The sequence below is a fragment of the Amphiprion ocellaris genome, chromosome 15, assembly GCF_022539595.1.
Source record: "Amphiprion ocellaris isolate individual 3 ecotype Okinawa chromosome 15, ASM2253959v1, whole genome shotgun sequence".
Lineage (NCBI taxonomy): Eukaryota > Metazoa > Chordata > Actinopteri > Pomacentridae > Amphiprion > Amphiprion ocellaris.
The window spans coordinates 2,299,537-2,316,928 of NC_072780.1; the positions used below are offsets into that span (position 1 = coordinate 2,299,537).

The 17,392-nt window shown below is 41.3% G+C and overlaps 1 protein-coding gene across 2 annotated transcripts in view; it reads right to left on the reverse strand.

Annotated features, from left to right (window-relative positions):
* The window catches only part of LOC111567355 (glutamate receptor ionotropic, kainate 5-like), a 320,960-nt gene that overhangs the window by 136,333 nt on the left and 167,235 nt on the right, over window positions 1-17,392 (reverse strand). For both annotated transcript variants that reach the window (XM_055018245.1, XM_055018246.1), the window contains exon 3: window positions 11,529-11,681. In XM_055018245.1, the coding sequence (XP_054874220.1) occupies window positions 11,529-11,631 (103 nt within the window). In that variant the 5' untranslated portion in view covers window positions 11,632-11,681. The remainder of the gene's footprint in view (window positions 1-11,528; window positions 11,682-17,392) is intronic.

Below are 17,392 nucleotides of genomic sequence, written 5' to 3' on the forward strand. Positions count from 1 at the left end.
CAGCCTCAGTTCATCATTTCCACATTACAACTTCCAGATCACAGAGTGTAGACAAAGGAACACAACATTTAGTCATCTGGAACTGAACCAGAGAGGGTTTACTGAAGATAAGTTCTTTATTTCTCCCCACGCCAGGGGAAATTCACATTGTTACAACAGCTTATGTAGCAATAGACATAGTAATAGTAATATAATAATAGAACAGTAGTAATAATATTTACAATATATACAGGGGTGAGAGATGAGGATGAAATAGTACAGTATTGACACACTGTAAGACAATGACAGTATAAAGTGGCTTAAAAAAATAAGTTTAAAGTGCAGAGATGTGCAGTGCAATAATGTCTGTGCAAATTGTTATGGTTTGGGGTGGTAATGATATAGTCCAGTTTATGTTAGCATCAGCCAGTGATGCTGATGTTGTAAAGTCTTACAGCAGATGGAATGAAGGACCTGCGATAGCGTTCCTTCTTGCAGGGTGGATGTCTCAGTCTGCTGCTGAAGGAGCTGCTTAAAGACCCCACAGTGTCATGCAGTGGGTGAGAGGGATTGTCCATGATGGATGTGAGCTTTGACAACATCCTCCTCTCACCCACCTCCTCTATGGAGTCCAGGGAACAGTCCAGGACAGAACCTCCTCCTGACCTTCTGTTTAGTCTCTTTCTGTCCCTTTCAGTGCTCCCTGCTCCCCAGCAGACCACTGCATAGAAGATAGCAGACGCTACCACAGAGTCATAGAATGTCCTAAGCAGAGTCCTGCACACTCCAAAGGACGGAAGGAAGGATCACAATGACAAAAGTCAGACAAAAAACAACAATAACAAGACAAAACATTCCAAACATGAGACACAAAATGACAAAAAATTAGACAAAGAGTAGAAAAAAAGCTACAAAGTGACAAAAAAATCTTCCATTTTACCATTCATGTAATTCTAGTCGAAGATTTCTTCATTTTCTTTCCCTTTTTTGAGGGGTTCTTAAATTCAATTGCAATTAGTTCTAATTCCGTTAGAGATATCTTGAATTTAGGATATAATCTCCACATTAAAATGAGTTCTTACAATCCACTCTGAATGTCTGGAGCAAACTAGTTAATGAGACATTTCACTGTGGACACTCGGCAGGACGGCATGAAGACGAGGAGAAACCACATCCCTGACCTCCTACTCTACCTCCTTTTCTTCACTATCAAGAGCGGCAGCGACTTCTCCAGGGAGCTGTTTGCCACCACATCGCAGCTCTCCACCAAAACCAAATTTTGTCATCAGGGTCAAAAGAAAAATCAATAAGTCCCGTAAAAAACCACGAAGTCACTCAGGTGTAGACTCAGCGGTGTGGATGCATCTTGTTTGGCTGTGAAAGGACACCGGCCACCAGAGGATTCCAGACGCTCGCCAACGGAGACATTTGTTGTTTTTATTCTCCTCTTTGTCTCGTCTCATTGAATCTGTCGACAAACCCGCCTCCAGAGTCCGGACTCGCACTCATATCAAATAATGTCAACTACGCCGAGCTCAGAGGTGGGAAGAGACAAGAAAACCTGCTTTCAATGTTTAGAGAAGCTACGCCGCCTCCAGGGTGGATAAAAATCAGTGTACCGAGCTCCTTCTGCCACCATGAAAGCAGCTTTATCGTTGTGTTTCAGGTTAAATCCTAACAAAACGCACAGCGTGGCGCTTCCAGCTCCTTCTATGCTGCCTTGATTCATAAACACGAGATGACGGTTCTGTACCGGCGGCAGCGACGACGTAAAAAACTGAAAACAGCATCAATGAGATGAGCTGGTTTCACAGCTCAGGATGAAGACAGAATTCACAGGAAACACAAAGAAGAACCAAATACACAGAGAAAACTAGCTTCACACAAACAGGACAGAAGGTTAGCACAGCAGGGGTGTCCAACATGAGGCCCGTGGGCCAAAAGCGGCCCTCCAGAGGGTCCAATCCGGTCCTCCAGAGGGTCCTATCCGGTCCTCCAGAGGGTCCAATCCGGTCCTCCAGAGGGTCCAATCCGGTCCTCCAGAGGGTCCAATCCGGTCCTCCAGAGGGTCCTATCCGGTCCTCAAAGTGTAAAAATTCCAGAGAACACATTAACTGCAGATTGTAAATTAGTAAAACTATAAATTTAAAATCATTTCTAGACCATGACAAGTTGTTCTGATCAGAAAGTATTGTTGCTTTGTCATTTTGTGTCTAATTTTTTGTCGTTTTGTGTTTCCTATTTCTCTCGTTTGTGTTTTTTGTCACACTTTTGTCATGTTTCGCTTTACTCGATGTTTTGTATTGTTGTTGTTGTTTTGTGTTTTTTTTGTCTTGCTTGTGTTGTTAGTCTACTTTTTTGTTGTTTTGTTTCTTGCTTTTGTCATGTTTTGTCTTTGTGTCATTTGTGTAATTTTTTGTCTTGTTTTCGTCGTTTGTCCATTTTTTATCACCTTGTAAGTTTGTTTACTTTTTTGTCTCTCTTGTTTCGTGTTGTTTGTCTCATTTTTTGTTGTTTTTTGTCTCGTTTTTGTCATTTTACGTCTGATTTTTGTAATATTTTGCCTTGTTTTTGTTGTTTTTTTAAAATTTCTTCATGCCTTCTGAATATAATCTCAGCCTGATCTGGAGCTGAACAAAAAACCAGCGTCTGAATGTTTGTGTGAGCTGAGGAGGAGCATTCGTGGAGTAATCAGGATGATCCGGAGGTATGTGGGCATTTTTTCCTGCTTTTTATTCAGACCGTTAGCAGAGATCTGAATCCGTGCACGCTCCTGACGCTCGCTCTCCTGACAGCAGCTACATCTGGCCTCAGAAATCCATCATAGGACAAACCCACTGCTGGCAGTTTCTCATCACCACCGCAGTCCTCGAGTCCTTCTTATTTCGCAGCCGGTGAATCATGAAGCTGAACATTTGGTTGCGGCTGAGAGCAGAACTAAAGGAGATTTTACAGCAGCTGAAGAGAGAAACGCAGCTGAAAGGAAACAGTCACGCACCTGAACCACAACGAATCTGTGGTCGAATTTAAACAAAACAGAGACGGTCGGAGTGTTGATTTGCTCGTTTTTAGGTCGACTGCTTCACAGTCACCTGAAGAGCTTCGCTGAACGGATCACTGAGGACGGAGAGGATACGGCTTCAGATTTATATTTATATTCAGGGCTCAAACCAGCAGCTTTCCTCTCACATCTACTGAGTTTATCCCAGCGTTAACCTGATCAACAAAAACCAGGATGAAAATATTCACTGATGACCCGTTTTTCACAACAAAACTAAATAAAAAAACAGACCTTTGACTAAATGTTTTGCTCTTTATGTCGACGACTAAATGATAAAGTTCATGATGGAACTCATCACACATTTACTTCTAGTGGATCAAAGTTTCCTCCACCGACCAACATTTGTCCAGTTTAGGAGATTTACCAGTCTGACCTGATCGACTGCTGTTAATTCAGGTCTGTGCCTGACTACGCTGAGCGCTATGAGGTGAAATATGTTGTGAATTTGCCCGATAAAAACAAAAGGAAATTGAATTAATCCAGATAATGTCAGGCAGGAATATCATTCGACTCTTCTTTGGAAGTAAACAGACTAAAAAAATTCATGAACTCATCTACAAACTACAACGAGAACAAAGCAGCCGAGACAAACTGCAAACATTTAGAAAACAATTTGCTAACATTAATCTAACACAACACAGGAAGTCCTCAGTTTACAACATCCTCGACCTACAGCGTTTCATCGTTACATAATTGGTTATGTGGAACTAGTTGACTAACGGAGCGGATGAATACGTCGTCACATGGTGCTATCAGACAGCTTTGTTTCCATTCTCTGGTTGTACTCCACCTTGGATTGTGCTACATTCACTAACTTTTTGTCCTTCATTATGGCTCCCAGCGTAAGTCAGACTCTTCTGATGCTTGGAAGAAAAGGAAAGCCGTCTCCATGGAAGTGAAATTAGATAGAATAAAACGCTGGGAACAGGAAGAAACACCGACCAACATGGATCACGTTGTAAAAACAGGTCAACATATTGTAGTGACCCTCTGTGATGAATGAGTGAGACTTTATCTGGTTCTCTGCTGGTTTATTGAACCTTCATACAGGATACTGTGGACCGTAGCCAACGCCAGAATAACTAGAAAAACCCCATAACTTAGCTCCAGAATTAGCCGCCGTTCCCAGCTCTCTCTACTGCTGACTCTCAGCCAATCAGAGGTGAGCTAACTAAACATGGCACGTTCACTGACATTAGGTAAATCTGGAACTGAACAATAAACATTGAAACCTCAACATCAACAACAATATCAGTCCATTACAATATTCTGTTATCTTCTAGTAAAATGATTCATACATGCATGAAAGTCGTTGGTATTCATGACTTTATGAAGAACTGATCGATATCAGGAGGGCTGGTTCTGTCCTGGACTGTTCCCTGGACTCCATAGAGGAGGTGGGTGAGAGGAGGATGTTGTCAAAGCTCACATCCATCATGGACAATCCCTCTCACCCACTGCATGACACTGTGGGGTCTTTAAGCAGCTCCTTCAGCAGCAGACTGAGACATCCACCCTGCAAGAAAGAGCGCTATCGCAGGTCCTTCATCCCATCTGCTATAAGACTTTACAACATCAGCATCACTGGCTGATGTTAACATAAACTGGACTATATCATTACCACCCCAAACCATAAAATTTGCACAGACATTCTTGCACTGCACATCTTTGCACTTTTAAACTTTATTTTTATTTTTATTTTTTCTGTTAAAAATTTTGCCACCCTTGTATATATTGTAAATAAAACTGCTGTAACAATGTAAATTTCCCCTGGAGTGGGGAGAAATAAAGAACTTTATCTTATCTTATCTTATCTATATCGTGATGCACGGAACGGATTTGGTTACATTTTCACCAGAGTTCTGACTTACGGAGAAAATCGACTCCGTAGATCAGTAGGAACAGAACTCTGATGGAAGTGGAGAACCTCCTGTATGTTCTAAAGTGATCAGTCAGATTATTCTACTGCTGCCGTCAGAAGGATCGATTCACTTCCTTAAAGATGAGTTGAAGCTGCATCATCCAGTCCCTTTATATCTATTATATCTGGATTAGTTCTGGAGAAAGGATCTATTTCACATTCATCTATACGTCTCTGCATTATTCTACCTGCTCTGAGCAGTAGATTATACCTGATCCGGTTCTTTACACCATTTAAAACGACTTTAAAAACGATCATTTCAGCTCATAATGCTGTTTTCCATTTGAAAGTGACTGCAGTCCTGATGCTGGGACTGAAATGCATCAAAATGACTCCATATAATCCATAAGGGTGATATTCTAAACATGGGATAACTGCAAAAAGAGATAATGTAATTTAACAGATAAAACTCATCTGTAAATCATGTTAATTGTAGTTTAATTTCCAAATATAAGCAGGAATATCAGACATACTGAAGACAACAACCTTAAACATCAGAAACAACTCGAATATTTCCTATAATCAGTGGATTCCAGTCAGATTAAACTATAAACTACAAACATGGTGTTTCTTTAAGAAATATTAAAGTTTAAAAAGACAAACCTTTGAGACGACAGTTTCAGAACAAACTGGACTAAAATGTCGAGTTTGTGTTGAATAAAACTAGACACAAACCGGACTAAAACTAAATCAGAATCAGGTTCAAAATGAACTCTAGATTATTCACTGACAATCCAGAGCAGAACTGCACTGAGAAAAACCTGATTTAAAGCAACAGCAGCTGATTTTAGGACCTATATTCACCATCACAGAACCAGCCACTAATGGCTTTAAACGTATGAATTATGTGTGGATTAGTTCATCCATGACCACGACTCTACAGGACACTTAATGCGCAAATCAAAAGACTTCATTGTTGAAGCGTCTAAATCCTAAAACCCGCCGCAGGGTGAAGAAAGCCGTATTGTTTTTATAGAACTGCCAAAAAGAGACAATTCATCCGAGCCAGAAACTGTAAAAGCAGAGAATCATCTGTTATAGTGAGAAAATGAACCAAATCCAAGCTGAAAATTGGGATATTTACACAAAATTACTTGATTCTGTGTGTCTCATTGAAAAATAATTTTAAAATTCCTCTAAAATAGACCGTTTGCTTGAAATATTTCTCTTTGTTTAGGATTTATGACATTATAACTGACTTTTTTGTAGCTCTCTCTCCTTTGTTCTATGTTTGTGCTGTTTCCATAGAGGTGCAGCATTTTATATTGCAGTAAGTAAAAACATAAAAACCAGAAACTGCTGGATTTCAGAGTGAAGTGATCCAGTAGGAGGTGTTCTGGGTAGATGGTGGGCGCATAAAACTCCCTTAATGCACAAAGCATTAAAAAAAAGAAGAAAGATTGTTAGTTTGGATCAGATTTTAATTCTTTTTTTCCTCTCCCAGTTTTCCAGCCTCCGTTCTATCAGCTCTGCAGGTCAGGATGTGAGTCGGACTGTTTTCTGTCTCATTTAGAGTGTGCAGCATCAGCCGTTATTAATGGAGTGAAAGGTGAGCCATTGCACGTCGCCAGGCCACCCGGTTACCATGGCAACGTACACACGAGTGCCCGGTGGTTTTCTGCCGAAGCACCGCGAGATAAAGGCGGCAGGGGTTTGAACTCTGGGCCATGAACGGGTAGAAAACCTCATCTGCTGCCAGGAAGACGCTGAACCTTTCCTTCCAGTGTCCAGGATCTGCTTCTAGTGGAACTAATCAAGAATGGAGAGAGGCCGATAGCGGCAGATAGCGGAGAGGACGATAGCAGAGAGGCCGATAGCAGCAGATAGCGGAGAGGACGATAGCGGCAGATAGCGGAGAGGCCGATAGCGGCAGATAGCGGAGAGGACGATAGCGGAGAGGCCGATAGCGGCAGATAGCAGAGAGGCCGATAGCGGAGAGGACGATAGCGGAGAGGACAATAGCAGAGAGGACGATAGCTGAGAGGCCGATAGCGGCAGATAGCGGAGAGGACGATAGCGGCAGATAGCAGAGAGGCCGATAGCGGAGAGGACGATAGCGGAGAGGACAATAGCAGAGAGGACGATAGCGGCAGATAGCGGAGAGGCCGATAGCGGCAGATAGCAGAGAGGACGATAGCGGAGAGGCCGATAGCGGCAGATAGCAGAGAGGCCGATAGCGGAGAGGACGATAGCGGAGAGGACAATAGCAGAGAGGACGATAGCTGAGAGGCCGATAGCGGCAGATAGCGGAGAGGACGATAGCGGCAGATAGCAGAGAGGACGATAGCGGAGAGGACGATAGTGGCAGATAGCGGAGAGGCCGATAGCGGCAGATAGCGGAGAGGACGATAGCGGCAGATAGCGGAGAGGCCGATAGCGGCAGATAGCGGAGAAGCCGATAGCAGAGAGGACGACAGCGGAGAGGCCGATAGCGGCAGATAGCGGAGAGGACGATAGCAGCAGATAGCGGAGAGGACGATAGCGGAGAGGACGATAGTGGCAGATAGCGGAGAGGCCGATAGCGGCAGATAGCGGAGAGGACGATAGCGGCCGATAGCGGAGAGGACGATAGTGGCAGATAGCGGAGAGGCAGATAGCGGCAGATAGCGGAGAGGACGATAGCGGCAGATAGCGGAGAGGCCGATAGCGGCAGATAGCGGAGAAGCCGATAGCAGAGAGGACGATAGCGGAGAGGCCGATAGAGGCCGATAGCAGAGAGGCCAATAGAGGCCGATAGGGGAGAGGACGATAGCAGAGAGGATGATAGCGGAGAGGACGATAGAGGCCAATAGCGGAGAGGATGATAGCAGAGAGGACGATAGCGGAGAGGCCAATAGAGGCCGATAGGGGAGAGGACGACAGCAGAGAGGACGATAGCGGAGAGGACGATGGAGGCCGATAGCGGAAAGGACGATAGAGGCCGATAGCGGAGAGGACAATATCGGAGAGGCCGATAGAGGCTGATAGCGGAGAGGACAATATCGGAGAGGCTGATAGCAGAAAGGATATAGAGGTCAATAGCGGAGAGGACGATAGCGGAGAGGCCGATAGAGGCCGATAGCAGAGAGGATGACAGAGGCCGATAGCAGAGTGGCCGATAGTGGAGAGGACGATAGCAGAGAGGTTGATAGAGGCCGACAGCAGAGTGGCCGATAGCAGAGAGGCTGATAGCGGAGAGGACAATAGCAGAGAGGATGATAGCAGAGTGGCCAATAGTGGAGCGGCGTTCCACTCAGGGAGGGAAGTCACGGATCCAGGTTTGATTTATTTGTGTGTACAAATGATCCAACCAGGGACGCAAACGACGAGGAGGAAGAGGAAGAAGAAGAAGCGTGGAGCGAGCGAACGGCGGAGATGAAGCGAAGCCTCGAGGGGCTCATAGAAGACAAACAAAACAGAGAGGCAGCGTGAGAGGAATCAAGATGCAAACAGAGATGGTGGGCGGTGAGAGGAGAAACAAAACGATGAGACGAGGACGACAGGAAAGCAGAAGATCAGAGGGAATGAGAGCAGGAAGAGCGTTTAGAAAGAGAGCTGATGTGTGTTTTTAGCACAGAATGCAGAGGATATACAGCAGGGGTGTCAAACATGTGGCCCGCGGGCCAAAAGCGGCCATCCAGAGGGTCCAATCCGGTCCTCAAAGTGTAAAATTTCCAGAGAAGACATTAACTGCAGATTGTAAATTAGTAAAACTATAAATTTAAAATCATTTCTAGACCATGACAAGTTGTTTGGATCAGAAAGTAAAATACTAGATTGTTCATTGTTCTTTTGTCATTTTGTGTCTCATTTTTATCATATTTTTGTCATTTTTTGTTGTTTTTTTGTCTTTTATTGTCTGACTTTTGTCGTTTGTCTCGTGCTTTTGTCATTTTGTTTCTCATGTTTCTGTTGTTCCGTGTCTCATTTTTGTTGTTTTGTCTCATTTTTGTCATTTTGTGTCTTATTTTTACCATTTTCTGTCTCATTTTTGGCGTTTTGTGTCTCATTTTTGTAATATTTTGTTGTTTTTGTTGTTTTTCCGTTTTATTGTCTTACTTTTGTCGTTTGTCTCATGTTTTCGTTGTTTTGTCTCATTCTTGTCATTTTGTCTCATTTTTGTTGTTTTGTGTCTCATTTTTATCATTTTGTGTCTCATTGTTATCATATTTTTGTCTTTTTTTGTTTTTTGTTTTTTATTGTCTGACTTTTGTCGTTTGTCTCATGCTTTTGTCATTTTGTTTCTCACATTTTTGTTGTTTTGTGTCTCGTTTTTGTCATTTTGTGTCTTATTTTTGTCATTTTCTGTCTCATTTTTATCATTTTGTGCCTCATTTTTGTCTCATTTTCAGTTTGACTCCTATGCTATAGAGAGAAGAAGTGAGTTTTAATCCATAAAGCCGGAGAGATTCTGGGTAGATAATGACACTGAACCTTCAAACCCCCACACCATTCCAGAAAAAGAAGCCGCGATACATCAGTGCCAGAAGCACCAGGATGTCCTGCTGCTTCCAGCCGGTGTGCTTTTCTGACCCACAATCCTCTGCAGGAGAAGATCCATCATGGTGTGTCACATGATTTAAACCAGCTGAGTCATTTTCAACATTTTACTCATTATTCACTGCAGTATAAAGTCCTGCACCTCTATGGAACCAAATTGAGACAACTCAAGAAAAACCTACAGTTGAATTCAGTTGAGCACTTATTTTCCAAAAATTGAAAAAAAACAACAACCATGAATTCAAATGTTCAGCATTTTCCCAAATATAACCAGTACAAACTTGTACACATGAAGTCAAGTTTACTTTATCGTCTGCCATGGGAGAAATCAGTCTTAGACCAGGTAAAATCAACCTGCATTGCACACATAAAACAGAACACATGCTCCTAAAAAACACAGAAAAATACACAATTAAAAAAAAAATAAAAAATTAAGATAATACAAGAACTAAAATACACACATACCCCCATCCATAGGTGTCACACATCTGACATGAAGCCTAGAAAGATGCTGAATGTATCTCCCATCAACTCTACACTGTTTCTGAGCTGTGCTGCTTTCATTTTACTGATCCAGAGGATTTATTTTCCTCTCATTCCTTCTTATTTAACCCTCCTGTTGTCTTCATTTACGGACACCAAAAAATATTGTTTCCTTGTCTGAAAAAAATGCAAAAATTCAGCAAAAATTCCCCAAATTTCTGAAAATTTGTAAAACCTTCAGGAAGAAAATTCCAAGAATTCCGTAAAAGTTTCCCTTAAAAGTTTTATTTTAAAAAGTCCCCCAAATTTGACAAGAAAATTCTTGTAAATATTTTCAAAAAATGAGTAAAAATCTTCCAAAAAAATCCTAAAAACATCTAAAGTGATTCCATATATATCAGTAAAACTTTATTTTCTTTAAGAATATTCACATAAAAATCAACCAAAATCCAGTGAAATTCGCTGGATTTTGGTTGATTTTTATGTGAATATTCTTCAGAAACATTTTTAACATTTCTTTTTTTCCACCAAAAAATGTTTGACGATTTCCCAAAAATGTTGAAAATGTGGACATCAGAAGTTTCACTGTGAAAATATTTTTTCCCGCATTTTCTAACTTTAAAACGGGTCTATTTTGACCTGCAGGACGACTTAAGGGTTAAACATAGCCTCCAGTTCAGCTGTAAACTTTCATAATTTTTATAAAGTGACGGCTGTTTGAGTCACTTTGGTTACTGCAACCATGAAGAAGGAGAGAGAATTCAAGAAAAACCTATAGTTGAATTTCTTTGTGAATTTATTATTTTACAACTGAAAGAACCGTGAGTTAACATGTAGAACGTTATCCCAAGTGTCACCAAAACAGAAGAAAAGGTAAAGATATTTTACTATTTATATTTTTACAACCTCTACAAACTTCGCGCTCTCTAAGATAAGATCTACTTTATTCATCCTGGAAGAAATCATTTACTCTACTCTCCAGGGATGTTTCACCATGCTGAATGCATCTTCCAACAACATGCTCCTCCACCTGTACTATTTTCTAGCCATGGTGCATTCACTGACCTGCAGTGCCCCTGAAAACACTCTGTTTTTGTTCTCATACGATGGAGGTTGTGGCTGAATCACTCACGGCTTCTCAGTTGCACCAAAGAAGACATAATTCTGTTTTATTTTTGGACAGAATCTGGTGCAAACGCAGCATTTTTGGCCAATTTTTAAATTAGACATGTAGAATAAAGTGATTTTTTTTAATGCAATATCATGATTTCAAGGTTAGATTTTGTGATAACTTGCTAAAGAAACCAAATGTCACCAGTGACATGTTCAATGACTGTAGGAAAAGTTTCTGTTTTTACAGTTTCTAGCTCCAGTTGTTTTGGTAATTGTGCTGGTTTTGGAGTTCAGGGGGAGAATTCCTTTAAATGAACCTGTCTGAGTGTATTTTAAATGAAAATCACCAACTGGTTGTCAGCATCCAAACACTAAATGACTGCAAAGCTTCTGCATCCACACCAACCAACAAAAGAGCAAGCTAGAGGTCAGACTGGGCCACCAGCTGTGAACCTTCAGCCTGGAGTTGGTCCAGGTCCAGCCGGTACTCACCCATCCGGACGGCTGAGAGGGTGTTGGCCTGGCTGAAGGAGAGAGGCGCCATAGTCAGCAGCAGGACGGTAATCGACAGCAGCAGTGCTGGCAGAGCCGGCATCTTCCACTGCTCCTCATGGAGAATGGTCTGCTGGCTGCCTGTACCGCCACCTGCAGGACGGGAGGAGGAAGAGGAGGGAGAGGAGGAGGGAGAGGAGGAGGAGGAGGAAGAGGAGGAGGAGGGAGAGGAGGAGGAGGGAGAGGAGGAGGAAGAGGAGGAAGAGGAGTCATCACCACTGGATCACATCTGGGTCAACAGTTGACATTTTCACTATTTTCAGGCCTAAAATCAACCAAACACCACGTGGCATTTTAGAGAAAGATTCTTCTAAATATTATATGTACAACTGAGTCAAATTGAAATTTATTTCTAAAGATATTGTAGTAAACCTGTTGACACTTGACTCACACTATTTTATGTTAAATAACTCAGAAATTTGAATGACACAAGACAAAACACAAATGAACACAGAAAAACACAAAATGACTCAATGAGACACAAAATTATCATAAAAAGAGACAAAATGAAGAGACAAACAAAATACCTGCAAAAAGTTGCAAAATGACTACAGAGACACAAGGAATGACCACAAAACACCTAAAATTAACACAAACAGACTGCAAACGGCCACAAAGGTGCACAAAACGACCAAAAACTGGCTTAAAAAGACACAAATTGACTCAATGAGACACAAAATTATCAGAGAAAGATACAAAATGATCACAGACACACACAAAATGACCACAAAACACCGAAAACTCCCACAAACAGACCGAAAACGGCCACAAAGAGGCACAAAACGAGCACAAAAATGCACAAAATTATCACAAAAAGACCTAAAATGCCCACAAAATGGACTGAAAATGACCAAAAAAGAAACAAAATGAGCTCAAAGACACACAAAACCACAAAAAGACACATGACCGCAAAAACATACAAAATGACCAAAATATTAAACAAAATGACCACAGAAAAAAACAAAATGAGTCAGTGAGACACAAAATTATCATATAAAGACACAAAATGACAAGAGACACACAAAATAACTAGAAAGAATTGCAAAATGACCACAAAAACACCTAAAATTATCACAAACAAACTGGTCACAAAAATGCACAAAATGACCAGAAAAAGACCTAAAATGACCAGAAAAGAAACAGAATGAGCAGGTCATGTGATCTGGAATTAACACACTTCCTGGAGAGGTGTTTCTGGAATGGAGAACTCAGTGGAAAGGGATTTAATTAGTTATTTTCCATATAAAATGTGATATATTGCCAAAAAAGAAACATCTATCATGATTATCTCAGCTTAATAAAAGAACACAATCCAAACTATTTCTGAATCAGCTCCTTTTATTATTGTTTAGCTCATTAGAAGGTGGTTGGTATTAAATTCAGACGCTTATTTAGTTGACATTTTAGTGATATCCAGTCATTTTCTATTAATAAGTGATTTTTTCAATAATAAATAATTATGGAATTTGTAAAGACATGATCATAACGGACTTAAAAACATTAGTTTTTTTAATTTTTAATAAAAATGTATGTAAAATATATCCATGGACTTCAGAAGTCCTTCAGTTACAGATTATTTCCATTTACTCCTTCCTTCACCCTCTGAATCCACACGCTCCACGCGGTCATTGATTATTTCAGACGGTAACGTTCAGACCAACACTCCGTCTGACACCAGCATGACTCACAGCGCTCTCTATGAGCTCCAGCATGTTGTCATCTTATTTATTAGCAGAAGGCAGGAACAGAAGCGTTATGAGCCGTGAGGAGTTTAAGGGGAAATCTTTATCTGATAAATTAGATGTGTAAGCTCAGACTCCCTGGGTCCACGCTGTCAACGTTAGACACATACAGGAGATAAAACTACACATCACCCACACTAAAGCTGCTGCTGCTGCTGCTCTAAATGTTCAGTCCCTTTACAGGCACATCCTGACATGTTGGATAGAACCCATAAAAATAACTTTCCTTCTTTTATCGCTTTCAACATTCAATCATGGTTCATTAAATCTGGATTTTCTTGACAAGAATTTACTTTGACCACATCATGATGCCGCCACCACCATGCTTCACGTCATGATACTGCCACCACCATGCTTCACATCATAATACTGCCACCACCATGCTTCACATCATGATGCTGCCACCACCATGCTTCACATCATGATGCTGCCACCACCATGCTTCACGTCATAATACTGCCACCACCATGCTTCACATCATGATGCTGCCACCACCATGCTTCACATCATGATGCTGCCACCACCATGCTTCACATCATGATGCTGCCACCACCGTGCTTCACATCATGATGCTGCCACCACCGTGCTACACATCATGATGCTGCCACCACCATGCTTCACATCATGATGCTGCCACCACCGTGCTACACATCATGATGCTGCCACCACCGTGCTACACATCATGATGCTGCCACCACCGTGCTTCACATCATGATGCTGCCACCACCGTGCTTCACATCATGATGCTGCCACCACCGTGCTTCACATCATGATGCTGCCACCACCATGCTTCACATCATGATGCTGCCACCACCATGCTTCACATCATGATGCTGCCACCACCGTGCTTCACATCATGATACTGCCACCACCGTGCTTCGTGATATGGATGGTATGGTTGTGATGTTGAGCAGAGTTTGGCGTCCACAAAAACATTTGTCTGAAGGACAAAAAGCTCCTATGGAGATTTAATATGACCCGTTTAGAAGAAGTCATGACTGTCTTGGTGGCCACTCAGTGTTCGGGGACGATATATACAGATATACATATCTGCCATATTCCTTCCATGTCCTAATGATGGATTGATATTCTTAATTAACTGACATTACTTTGTTGAAATCAGTTTTTACTTTAACGTGAGAAGTGACATTTTTAATGTAAATTTTTGTCCAAAATAGCCAAATTAAGTTGACCATGATTCTTAAAAGTTCTGAAAAGGATAGTTTTATAGCCACCATAAATGCAAATATCACCAAACCTGTTCTGATTTTAAACAACTTGGGGTTTAGTTGCTCTGATAGAACTCATGATATGAGGTTCCTGTCTTTTGTACGCTGCTTACATGCATCCATCCCACTCGAAGAATAAATACAAAAAGTCCATCATTTTTTCCCTTAATATAAAAAATAAGACAGCAATATTAACAAAAGAAGAGAAATAAATGGTGCATGTATTTCAGTAAAACAGTGCCTTTCTATTGGTCTGTTAAGCCTCTTCCACAGGTTTTTACATTCACTGATTCAGTGTGAACAGCAGAGAAAGAAGCAGAAGCTGACAGTAAAATATGTGAAGACAGAAGAAACCAGACAGAAATATAGAAGACTAAAGGAGTGAGAGGTCAGGAGAAGATCAGATATCTAAAATGTCTGAGTGAGGGAGCGTGACGAAACAAGTCCAGATCTTCAAAGCAGATCAGAGCCGCTGGTTTTTCATTAGCAGATGTGTGTGTTTGTGTTTTACCATGTTTGCCTTTGCCTTGCCAGAGAAAGAACACGGCCAGCGCTCAGCCCGACACTCCTCCATCCCATCATGCAGCAGCTTGATCTGTTCATGTGTGGACGCTCGGCAGCATGTTGTCGATTTGTTTAACCCTCCTCGCGCTAAATGTTTATCGCCGCCTCGCCAATGAGGCATCCTGCATGAATTTAAATGAGATTCCCAAATGGAATTTAAATTGGCTCGAGTCGATGGGGACGAGTCTCGCTCTCTGAACGCCGAGACGCAAACCGAGAGATGTGGAGGGAGAGATAACAGAGAAAGAGGAGAGAGATGCAGATGATGGCGGTGATAATGATGATGTAATTGTTTTCAATCAGTCATCCAGACAGATAGTTAGAGTTGGTCATGATCGTTATCTGTTGTGTTGCAGTGTTTTGTCTCCTCCGAGTGTAAATGTGTGAACTGATTGTTGGCAAACAGCAGTCTGACGCTACAGAAATGTGTCAGCGAGTCAATGTTTTTCCGAGTATCGACTAAATGATTGCATTTCCTCCAGAACGGCTTTGCACTCGGTTGTGTTCACACAGCAGGACTTTGTGTCTGCATGAACGGATGGTACCAACGGAGCTCCATCTACACCAGGAGAGTCCAACTCATCTTAGTCCAGCTTCCACATCCAGTCCAGTCTGATCTCCAGTCAAACCAGTAAAACCACAGCAGAATAACTGATAAATAACCACAACTCCTAATGATTCCTTTGTTTTAGTGCAAAAAAGTGCATTCTGAAAATGTTCACATTTAAGGAATTATCTTTTTACTAAACATCATGAACAACCTGAAATTTGTTAAGAAAAATAAATTCAGTTTCATCAACATTCAGCCTCAGTTTATCATTTCCACATTACAACTTCCAGATCACAGTGTCGACAAAGGAACACAACATTTAGTCACCTGGAACTGAACCATAGAGGATTTACTGGAGGATCAAAACGACAACAATCAGACAAAAAAAGACAAAAAAAACAACAAAAACAAAACATTACAAAAATGAGACACAAAACGACAAAAAAATGAGACAAACGACATGAAACAAAACAAAAAAGAGACAAAAAATTGGACCAAAAAAGTTACCAAGTGACAAAAAAATGGACAAATGACAAAAATGAGACAAAAAATTACACAAACAAGACCAGAAAGGACAAAAGCGAGAAGCAAAATGACAAAAAAGTAGATAAAAACCAGAAACAAACAACAAAAATGAGACACAAAACGACAAAAATGAGACAAATGACATAAAACAAAACAAAAAAAGACAAAAAGTTAGACAAAAAAGTTACAAAGCGACAAAATAAATGGACAAAACACAAACAAGACCAAAAATGACAAAAGCAAGAAACAAAACAACAAAAATTAGACAAATGATGAAAAACAAAAAAGAGTCAAAAAATTAGACAAAAAAGTTACAAAGGAACAATAAATGGATTAATGACAAAAACAAGACCAAAAAATTACTAATTTACAAGCTGCAGTTAATGTCTTCTCTGGAATTTTTACACTTTGAGGGCCGGATTGGACCCTCTGGAGGACCACTTTTGGCCCACGGGCCTCATGTTGGACACCCCTGGTATAGACTTTTATTGGTTTTCTGGAGTTTCCTTTCAGTTTGACCACTCCAGAAAACCTTCAAGAACCCCATATCCCAGAAATCCCCTAGCTGTTGTGGCTGTGGTGAACTAAAGGAGATCTAGCTCAAGTGATCGCTGCTGTTTGCAAAGTTTACACTCGACTTTTTGTTCATCTGTTGGACCAAATGCAGCCTCAGTGATGACTTAGCGTCGGTTAGTCTGGAAATGACTAGTTCTGTCTGTGGAAAGAGTACACAATGAGTAGTGTTGCTTCTATTTGTGTTTGTTCTGTCTTTATTTGTATCTCTTTTTCTTGGTTTACGTCTCTTTGGGGTTGTTTTGCATCTCTTACATAGTAGTGGCCCTCTGCTGTGTCTAAGAGGTGGTTTTTATCTTTATTTGCATTTAATTAGCATCTCTTTTTACTCAGTTCAATCTCAGTCCTCTCCTCTTCTCAGCCTCACTTGGTGCAATAATCCACTCCCATGGTTTCTCCCACCGTCTCTATGCTGATGATACCCAGCTCTTCCTGTGGTTCCCCCCAGACCACCACATGGATCTCATCATGCCTTGCAGATATCTGGATGAAAAAAATCCACCTTCAACTCAGCTTCTCCCGGCCTGAGCTTGCTGTCATCCCAGCTAGTCCCTCTATTCAACAAGAAACCGACATCCAGCTGGAATCAATTCAACTCAAACCCACAAAGTCTGACAGAAA